Below are 10,955 nucleotides of genomic sequence, written 5' to 3' on the forward strand. Positions count from 1 at the left end.
TAGCCCCCTGCACACATTCCCAGCAGGTTATCACAATTGCCATTCCTCCCCTTCCTTTCTGATGTGTTACCCAGATTACCATCAGTGCCCCTCAGATATTTTTAACAGATCCTCGGCGCTCGGCAATATCCACTCGGAGCCATCTGGTGCAGATCAAAATCTACTGACTTCTTGGGCTTCAGTCGTTAAGGTATTAAATCGAGATCTACAGAATACCTCCCGTTGACTCGGGAGGTGGGTGACATAAGAATGAAATCAAAATAGAACTGTTAAAACATGAACAGCCCCCTCTCGTGAGCCACATGGCTGTGTCAGGAGTGGACAGCAAAGGAAAGTCGAGGTTAGAGTCCGAGCCTTTTCTTTTTTTCTCTGAGCTGAAAAAAGGATAAGCAGTTCAAGAGGCGGTGAACAAAATATATATTTTTTTCAATTCCACTCGTTCGGAATTATATTTTTCGAAAGCCTATTTTATAAAATAAAAGACAATATACAATTTAGAATGTGTAATTTTTAGGAATACAGAAGCCACAGTAAACAGGTTTCTAAACTGTCATGACTCCTTTTTTCTCACTTTTGTAGGTTCATGTGTTGAAAATGAAGACAAGCCGCTAAATTAAATTAGGGACTCAAAATGTACATGGATAATATCCTGTGGCGCGCCAGAGACCCGCATACTTTACAACCTGGTGCCTCGGTGTTTGAGTTGTCCCTGGCTATTCCTCACGTCTTTTCACTCAAAACATAGAAACGTGAAGTGGCTATGTTGTTACAAAGGACAACAACAATCTGGTTTAAGTCCACACACACACACACACACACACACACACACACACACACACACACACACACACACACACACACACACACACACACACAACACACGCGCTTGCAGATGGCAAGAGGGTGAGAAAAACAGAGAGAGAGAGTTTGGCTGATTAAACCTTTATGAAGAAATCAAAGGAAACCAAAACAGAAGTCAATAAAAACATACATAATTAATAAATCATATGGCTTTCTTTAACTGCTTTGCCTTTTGCAGGAAACGCGTCTGGAAATTAGCTAACATCAAACTCACATCGCAAGCCGAAATATAATACTTATATAATACTTAATTTATACATTTTTTCATTTGGTAATTGTATTAAGGCATATATTTTAGAATGCCCTATACCAACACACATTTAAACTGTTAGGTCGATTTAACAATTTCGTGTGTTTTGAAAACAGAAGATAATGAACACTCCAAAGGATAAATCCAACTTGGAAGAAGACACATTTAAATGAGACACTATGAATTAAATAAACGCACCAGCAGCCCGTGATACCAAATACTAATTCCTCTGCGGAGAGGCATTTTCCCTCGTTAATTACAATTTAAATCTATTCAAAGTAAGTTTTTCCTTCTGACGGTTTTACTTCCCCCTGTGTCGGACAGCTGTAAAATCGTGTAGACAGGTTGTCATACAACAATCAAAGCCTTCGGTGAATGGACTCTAATGCTTGAACATTTAACATACAATAAGTCCAAACACGGGGAGAGAGAGCGAGAGAGAGAGACGGAGACAGAGGGGGAGAGAGGGGGGGAGAGAGAGCGAGAGAGAGAGAGAGAGAGAGAGAGAGAGAGAGAGAGAGAGAGAGAGAGAGAGAGAGAGCGAGAGAGAGAGAGAGAGAGGCCCCAGCCAATGTGCTCACTCTATATTCACATTATCCACATTGCTCCAAATGAGGAGGAGCTTGCAGGCTCAAGTAGGGGATGCCAATCAAAGCATCAACTTCAAATTGTATCTGAGAGATCAGCCTGGAGACCTCAGGGCCAGGCGCGTCAGTCGGAGCGCAATTGTTGATCAGATCACATCCAGCGGACTTTGCGCGAGAAAAGAGAGGAAGCCGAGATTTAAGAGCGGGTTGTTTTGACTGCATACCGCTGTATGTCTGTAGTAGCTGTGACTTTGGCTAAAACACTTTCCCTTCACTCCTCCGGGTTCTTTTTTTCTTTTTTTCTCTCGCACACTTTTTTACGCACAGTTTTGTCGGACGATACGACCGTGTGGCAATTCGGCGGTGGAGATGTCTTTCCCGCAGCTAGGCTACCCGCAGTACTTAAGTGCCTCCCAGGCGGTGTACGGGAGCGAGAGACCGGGAGTGCTTACGTCTTCGTCCCGGGGAGGGAGCACTGAAATCGGGGGAAGCCCGTCCGCCACCGCTGCGGCGGTCTCCTCGGTGTTGGGCATGTACGCAAACCCGTACGCACACAACTACAGCGCTTTCTTACCTTACACCAGCGCGGACTTGGCTCTTTTCTCACAAATGGTAAGAATTAATATTGTTTGTTTTGTTTTAGGTTGGGTTTTTTTCGGGTTTGGTGTTGCACAGGCTATTGTTTATGGTTGAAGTTCTCACCGCTCTATAGGCTGGGTAATGTAAACACAACGAATTCAGAAATGCAATCTAGTATGTCTGATTTTTTTAAATATTGATTTCTTAATAGTAGTCAATATTTGCTCAGGTGTTCACTGATCAGTGCCATATTTGGCCGAGTTACAAATGCGCAAAGTTTGAGCTGTGGCTAAAAACCAAAAAGAAGAGACAAAAACTCTTATTCAAAATGAGTTATTTGCCCATGTAGGCATATATATTACTAAAAGATGCAATTTACACCAACCACGGGTTTTGGGTCATATTGTTAAAACGATCAAATGTTAAGTTACATTTCACGGCAGAAGAAAACAAATTGCAATATAGATCTGCGATTAAGCGTGTAAGTTAAAGTGAAGAAAAAGTTACTCGTTTCTTGCCGCGGATGGATTAATTGTTATCAGATCATTAAAAATAAATTCCACATTTGAACGTGCAGGCTATCAACATGTAATACGATTTCACCGTTTCGGCTTTGTTTTGTGACAATATATGCTCCTGTCATGGTTGAATGCCACAAGGATTTTGAATGTGTCTAGATGAGGAATTGTCAGACATCTGTTGGCCTAAAGTAGCCTCCACCTGGTGATAATAACTAACTTGCAGTGTGTCAATGTGTTGGCAAATGTGTGCGTCAGGTCCAGCAGCTTTGAGCTAAAGCTTCAAAACAAGAGCAATTATCCCAAAAACTTCAACGTGAACTGATCGATATGTTCGAGTTTTGTGCCCAAAGGAAATATATCCTAGCCAGAGTAAGTGTGGCACGCTGGGAAAACTTCACTTAGGCCTTAAAAGTGCTTTGACATATACTTGAGCAGTGTGGAGTAGAGTTTGGCAGGTAAACATGAAAGCTGGCAGTCTGAATACCATCTGAGTGTTCACAATGATGCGACGGATTTTTCTCTCGCCCTGTTGACTTCATTTATTCCGTTTTTAGACGGACATGTATACGCAACATGTTTGCTAATAAAAGGTCCTTGCGTTGGAGTGAGCCTTTGTGCACGCGCAGGTGACGCAGGCCTAGCATGTGGTATTTTGCAAGTTGAGAAACTTATTTGTGGAAAGCTCGGAGTCAGGTGAAACTTTTTTTTTAATAGAGGGCATTCTCACTTGTTTGAGTTGCAGATACAAACAATGGCCAACGTGCATTTAAGCTACGTTGTAAGATAATATAAATATCTATATTAAATTCAAATTAAATAAAAGAAATTCAGTGTATCAAACTTATACATTTTAAAAATTCCACCGTTTTTCTTCATCTTCAAGGGATCTCAGTACGAGCTGAAGGACAGTCCTGGCGTCCATCCTGGCAGCTTTGCAGCCCACACATCTCCGGCCTTCTATCCTTACGGCCAGTTTCAGTATGGGGACCCGGCCAGGCCCAAGAACGCCACCCGGGAGAGCACCAGCACCCTGAAAGCCTGGCTCAACGAGCACAGGAAGAACCCGTACCCGACCAAGGGGGAGAAGATCATGCTGGCCATCATCACCAAAATGACGCTGACGCAGGTCTCCACGTGGTTCGCCAACGCCAGGAGGAGGCTCAAGAAGGAGAACAAGGTGACCTGGGGAAGCAGGAGCAAAGAGGACGGGGAGGACGGTAACTTGTTCGGCAGTGGAGACGAGGGGGAGAAAAACGAAGACGAGGAGGAGATTGATTTGGAGAGCATAGATATAGACAAAATCGACGACAATGACGGGGATCAGAGCAACGAGGATGATGATGACAGATCAACGGAGGGGAGCAGGGACCACAGGGGCAGTGTCGGTGCGGGTGGAGAGTTGGACAGCTTGGAGAAAAGACGGGCCTTCGCCCTACAGGCCCATGAGGTCTTTGACAAATCTAAGAGCACAATTTTAGTTCACCCAGGGAGTAAAGAGAACTCGGACGGCAACAACAACAACACCACAAGAGTCTTGTCTCCGGATAGACCCGGGAGCTTTCCTCTCCCGTCTAACAATAAGCCGAAAATATGGTCTTTAGCAGAGACCGCGACAAGTCCCGATAGTTCTTCCCAGAAACCCACGTCCCCCTGTGGCCCAGGGGCCACCACTCTCTCATCAGCGCCCCACCACCAGATCCAGACCCACCCTGCCTTCCTCCCCAGTCATGGACTGTACACTTGCCAGATTGGAAAGTTCCACAATTGGACAAACGGGGCTTTCCTGGGTCAGAACTCTCTCCTAAACGTAAGGTCGTTTCTGGGAGTAAACCAGCACCACCACCACCACGTGCAGGCCCAGCAGCAGCCGACATCAGTGGTGGTGTCGCCATTAGCAGCCGCGGCAGCACTCAGCAATGACAGCAAGGCCCCACCAGAGAGCCACAGTCCGAAGCACATAGGTAGGACAACGGTCTCTACGCGCGCACGCGCATACATGTCACTGCTCAAGCGCCATGCATGTTATATGATAGAGAAGCGTGTCTTACATCAATGGTGCATCGCACGCCTGTTTTTATTTATTAATTAATTAATCTATATATATATATATATATATATATATATATATATATATATATATATATATATATATATATATATGTGTGTGTGTGTGTGTGTGTGTGTGTGTGTAATATAATAAAGCACTGTGCACACGCATGCACCCACATATACATACTTATATCCACAATGTTCACATACTAGATCAACACATCAACAGTGGACTAATTTGTAGTCACATGTTCATATATAAAAATATCGGCCTATAATTTATCCAGCATTAGTACTGATAAGTGTTTTGCTTATTTCCTTTTTAGAACACGAAAACGGTGTAAGGTCCGATTCACCTCCAACACAGATTCTGAAGTCTTCCTTTCGACCCATCCATGACAGGTAAGACTTCACTTGTTTTGCTTTTGTTGATTGTTGGAAATTAAAACTATATTAAAACTATATTTAGGAAAATAACCAGCCCCAGCTTCATAGTAAATCATACATTCAGAATGCTCTGGTTATTGCATCATTTTAAATATGGACAGATTTATACATCCAGCAATGTATATAACATACGTCGTTAAACTAACTAAAATTAAGCATGAACGTTAGGGAAGACCCAGGATTTTGATGAAATTATATCTCCAGTTGTTATTCGAGAAGACGATTATAGGGGATACAAAATGTTTTTCTATTTCCAGGATAAACCTAACTTTTATATCTGGGATTTTTTTATAACATTTTCTTTTTTTTACATAAAACAACGATGATAAAACTACAAAATAAAAATAAACAAAGATAAATAAAACACAGTTTGCTTTGCGGGTGACAGGGGTCTTGACTCCCATCCAACACCCCCTTTAATTCCTCCCCTCTGGGGAGAGTGTGGCTACTTATCAAGTCACCGAGTAAAACGGGCTCTGTCTGGGCTGTGTGCTTTCCCTAAAGACCCCTGGGAGTCCCGGAGCCCTAGGGATCGCTCTTACAGAAAGGGGGAAAAAAAGTTTACCTCGTTCTCAAGTAGGCCCAATACAAAATACCCCATTTGTGTGCAACAGTCATATAAAAATGACAAGCATATATTATGTATATAAGATAATAAATGTTGATAATGGTTACATAAAGAGGATTTTCCCCCAGACACTAACATAATTTTTTTAGTCTGAAAATAATTTTTCGATATATCATTATTATTATCATTATCATTATCATAATAATTACTATCATTATTGTTATTATTATTATCATCAGAATAAGTAAGTGGGGGATTGGAGAGGGGCACTGCAGTCTGTTTCAAATCAAAGCTGTTCAGCTAGACAATTGAGATGCATATTGAAACCCGCTGTCCAAACACGGTGGGGGTATTTATCTATATCTTTCTGTATTATTCTTATCCAGATCCTCTCTGCCTTCCAGCGCCAGGAGTCCACAAGACGCCACGCAACGAGTCCTCACTGCTCTCTCCTCGGCATGATCAAGACATTTTTTCGTGCTTGAAAAAAAGAAAGGATGAATAGAAAAAAAAGACTGTAAAAGACTTTACACTCCCTAAAAAGGACACTGAGAAATAATAATGCAGCGTAGCATTCAGTCGGTACAGAACAAATGGCGTAATTTGGTAATATCCTGTGGATGGATGGATTACTTCCTCTATTGTTGTGTAGCCTATAATCGCGCCTATAATGTTACTCTCTCACCACTCTGCCGAGGCAGGCTGGGACATTTTGGTAGGCTTTTTACTTTATAATAATTATTATTATTATTATTTTTGTCTCTATCTTGTATTTTTGGTGTCCTTTCTTTAATGTAAATACCAAGTGATTTAAATTTGTAAATAGGAAGCGTTGAAGGAATTTGTCCAGATCGTATATTTTGCCTAATAAACTAAATGAAATTATAGACAAAACCCACGAGCATCCTCAGCCTATATTTCTTTTCTACATGGTATTATTATTATTATTATTATTATTTGTATTATTATTATAAAAAGAAAATGCTGGCCTTCTACCAATTTCATTTCAAAAGGGTGTGAATGGGAGAGAAAAGAAGATATGGCAGTGTGCAGCCAGGCTTAATTTTATTCAAGTTTGGGAGGAAAGCAGCGTGGATGCATTGAGGTGCTAATAAGTGTCCAGATGGTTGCTGGTGACAGAAAATGGACAGGAGCAGCTGGGAAGGTCATTAAGTAATAATATGGTAACGCCCAGCCCAAACAAAATCAAATGGTTAAAATCTAATCTGTCAGAGAGCGAAGTCGATTCAAAGATAAATTATTAATATTCTAGTTTTGGGAGGAGGAGCGGGCTGACACTGTTGGCCTTGAGGAGCAGGGTCAGTGTTTTGGGGTCCTTTCTGTCCCGCGGCTGATAGTGATCATTAGCCTATGAAAGCAGCTTCTTTGCTCCTCAATCGGTAACCAAAAACAAATATTGATTTACCACAACAGTCTAATGGGGTTTAAACATAATAAGACGGAAGTGAAGTAATTAGCTGTGATGGGAGATGATGGGAGCATTTTTCTTTTCATTACCGGAGCTTCCACAAATATTATAGTAAACGTAAATGTAACATTTTTGTAAAATGTGATAGTTTTTTGTTATTTATAGTCTGGATAAAGATACTCGTTTTTTTTTTTTTTTTTTTTTTTGGTAATATATCTTAAAATAACTTACATTTAGTAGGAGTACATGTTAGTTGTTTGAATTATGGCACTTTTGTAAATGGCAGTAATCTGCGAACTGAGGTCAATTATTTGAGTGGCCTAAACTTGTGGAGTGACTTATGCACATCTGTTTTGCAATATCACAGCGACCTCTATAGGCGAGTATTATGTTGCTTGAAACAGCTTTCACCCTCCAAAGAGCTATAAATCACGTGGAAATCCTTGTACAGTACAAGTTGTACTGTAACTGTATTATCGTGCATAATGCAGTATGCTTTACAGTTTGATTCAAACCCATTGTACCTGACTGTATTATATGTCACACATTCCAGAGTAATACAAAGAGCAAAACTTTATTTATGGGAATAATGTGACACTAAATTCATATGACATATTATTGGACATTTTTTTATTCGTTCGGGGCAGAAATCATCTTTCATCTTCAAATAATAATCTGCAATAAAAATATCCGCTGTTTGGGGCTTTAATCGTATTACCTCTTGAAAAACACATAACTTCCAAATGAAGTTATTACAAATAATTGCACAAGTCTAAAGCATTACAGCAACTTGCAAAGGTGATTCTTCCTTTTTGTTGAATGCTTGGTAAACGTTGACTAGACCGTGTGGCAGTGGGGGACGTCTATGAGCATAAATCTGTGTCACTTAAATGGCCATTCTCTAAATAGTCACGCAGTTGAGGAAAAATTAACAAAGGTCACTGAGGGTTGTGTTGAAAGGAGCGGGGTCATTCCGCTTTTATGGCTACATTAACACAACTAAACTCACAACACAAATACATCAAAATACGCAAATAGGCGAATCTTAGTTCAAGAGCATTCAACAGAGTGAAAAGGAACATTATTTTACCGTAGTAGTCCGAGAAGGACGTTTAATATGACTGCGTCAATATTAACTCAACAGTCTTTTCTTTTTCTTTTTTTTTTGCAGCCCTAACTCAATTGGTATAAAAACATTACTATGTGAAGAGATAAAAAAAAGTGTTCCAGCCCACATCAGTAGATATCGTTCGTTGAAAATTAGATTAATATTAAGCCATAAGCCTGAACTGACTCCTGCCAATTTCACTTATGCTACCACACGTGCTTTGGCAATAATGATTCTGATTTTGCGGCGGAAAAAGGCAGGTGTGTAAATTCCATATCCTCCCCTCCCTCCGTGCCCCATTTTCACATGACATCCGCTCATGAGCTGGCTTTTAGGGGTAAAATTAAATAACCTCTCGGTGTCCCATTTATTTCTTTTGTACTGAAACAGCGTGAGGTTAGCGCAAAGGCGTTAGCTGCAGGCCATAATATTGTGTTCCCATAATATATACAAAATTATTCATTTAGTAAGTGGATGTACAGTGGATTGTCTAATGGGTAATGAGCGGAGTTGGAGCTGATAATTAGGCTGTCACTTCCAGCCATTTCTACCCCGTATGCCCTGGGCCACGACGCAGGGGGAGGAAAGAAAATAAAGACCATGAAAAAAGAAAAAAACAGCAGATAAATGAATTAAATGTTAATATAGAGAATAAAGAAGAATATGCTTTGGGATGATAGAGGTAAATGCATAATGTTCTTTGGTTTAGAAACAGCGTCCATTGTTAGACAGAGTAAACAATGCTTATATTATGGTAATTGCCCAATGATGGTTAAAGTGATAATAAAAATAATGATTACCATACATTATATCATAAATCCCTTTACTCATTAGGAGACTAAGAAAATACTTGTTTTGCTGTTTCTTACAAAAAGAACAAAGATTAAAAAAAAAACAACTATCAAAACTATTTCCAGCAACCTTTGAAAGGCTCCAACTCCTTCAAAGGCTAGAGGAGGTTCTGCTATTTTCATCTGACGACTGACTGCTGAAACCTACTCGGGAGATATGTAAATTGTGGCTCATGCAAAGACAATAAGTTGTTGACCCTAAAACAATTTAGCATTCTGTCGCAGGCTGTGGCCCCCCATAATACCACAGTCTTTTGTCGGTGAACAAGGACCATCTCCCCCTGCAACTGAGACGTGTCACACTGTGGCAATCCATTCATTTTAGTGGTGAATTGTGCGCTGTGACAGTTTGTGTGTGTGTGTGTGCGGAACAGGGAGACTGAGGAGGAGAGAGGTGACTGCATGGGGAGGAAAGTTTATCACTGTCTTGTCTTTTTAGGCAGAAGCAGGCTATTCTTACAACAGACTCGACCCCTTGTAGCCCAACAACACAAATGTCTCTGCCTCTTCCTTTCCCGTCACCCTCCTCTTCCAACCCCCCGCTTCCCTTCAACGTCTCCGTTGTCTTTTCTCAAAGATGCCCGCCCATATCTGCGCCCCTCTAATCCATTTATCTAGTTTCATGAGTGCAGCACTGGTCGCACGATGACACAAAAGCCATCCCCGGCCCTGGCCCTGGCCCCAGCTGGGACACACACACACAACAACTAGCGACAACAAGTCAGTGGAGCCCGGCAGCAGCAGCCACAGCGGGGCCACCATCCAACCCTGCTACACCATGTTTAGCTGACTGCTTTGCTCCTGCTCCTTGTTTCAGCGACACAATAGCAGTGAAAGGGACGGATGCCTTGGTCACAGGCTTTTCATTGCAGGAGCGATAGGCTGCTGTAAGACACGATGCTTGCCACAGGAAGAGGTTGGAGGATTCGGTTGGAAAAGGGAAAACGGAGGGAGGGAGGCTCTCGGCACGGCTACACTCGAACACAAATAGCAACAAGGAACTGGTACTTGCCTGACAACTGGCTGGCTGGCTGACTGACTCGCTGCCGGTTCAGCAACAACTCACAACAACTCAACAACCCATGCAGACCCCTGCTGACACAAAAACCTGGCCTGGCTTATAGATATACTAGAAATAAACACGGTCTCTCGCTCATGTTTGCCTGGTTTTCTTTCATTTGGCCACTCAAAGCGACATTCTTATGTTTTGATCGGGCAAGAAAGAGAGGAGGAGATAACAAAGCGAGGCAGCGAGTGCAGTCGAGTAAAGTTTTCTCTGTCTCAGTTGAACATTCTTTCTGACTCAGAGTGAAGAACACAGGAAAGCTCTTTCACTCCTCTGCGATGAGGACAATATGCTTATTTGGATCTCAGTCAAAGTGCCGAGCCAAATATTGGGGCACTAATTAGCTGGCCTAATCTAGAAATATTATCCTCAAATCTGATATATCCTAGTTGAAATGGTCTATTTTAAGAGACCTCGGCTGAACATGGAGGTTCATTATTATCTTCTTGTTTGCTACATGTTTGTTGATCAAAGTTATTTCCTTGTGTCTGTTGTTGTTTAAAGGGCACTGACAGGGTCCAATATACACACATAAGCGCTGGTGTTCAGACGCACACGCGTGTTCTCGAGTTGCGCTTCTGTTCCATTAATGACTCTGCAAACCAATTAAAGCTGGTCTGTCTTGAGTTCGCCTGAAGT

General features: G+C 41.6%; 1 protein-coding gene across 1 annotated transcript; it reads left to right on the forward strand.

Annotated features, from left to right (window-relative positions):
* The first annotated feature begins 1,838 nt into the window (after positions 1-1,838).
* irx1a (iroquois homeobox 1a) lies at positions 1,839-6,749 on the forward strand. Its single transcript, XM_079165148.1, has 4 exons — positions 1,839-2,310; positions 3,682-4,759; positions 5,174-5,249; positions 6,249-6,749. Exons 1-4 carry the CDS (start codon positions 2,068-2,070, stop codon positions 6,322-6,324), a joined length of 1,473 nt encoding a protein of 490 aa, XP_079021274.1. The 5' UTR covers positions 1,839-2,067; the 3' UTR covers positions 6,325-6,749.
* The last annotated feature ends 4,206 nt before the right edge of the window (positions 6,750-10,955 follow it).

The sequence above is a fragment of the Pholis gunnellus genome (assembly GCF_910591455.1).
Source record: "Pholis gunnellus genome assembly, chromosome: 8".
Lineage (NCBI taxonomy): Eukaryota > Metazoa > Chordata > Actinopteri > Perciformes > Pholidae > Pholis > Pholis gunnellus.

Bases quoted from the DNA above. Each gene is read 5' to 3' on its own strand.
- irx1a (XM_079165148.1), top strand. From the start codon at position 2,068: ATGTCTTTCCCGCAGCTAGGCTACCCGCAGTACTTAAGTGCCTCCCAG. The intron at 4,760-5,173 runs GTAGGACAACGG...TTTCCTTTTTAG, and splicing joins CCACAGTCCGAAGCACATAG to AACACGAAAACGGTGTAAGG. The intron at 5,250-6,248 runs GTAAGACTTCAC...ATTCTTATCCAG, and splicing joins TTTCGACCCATCCATGACAG to ATCCTCTCTGCCTTCCAGCG.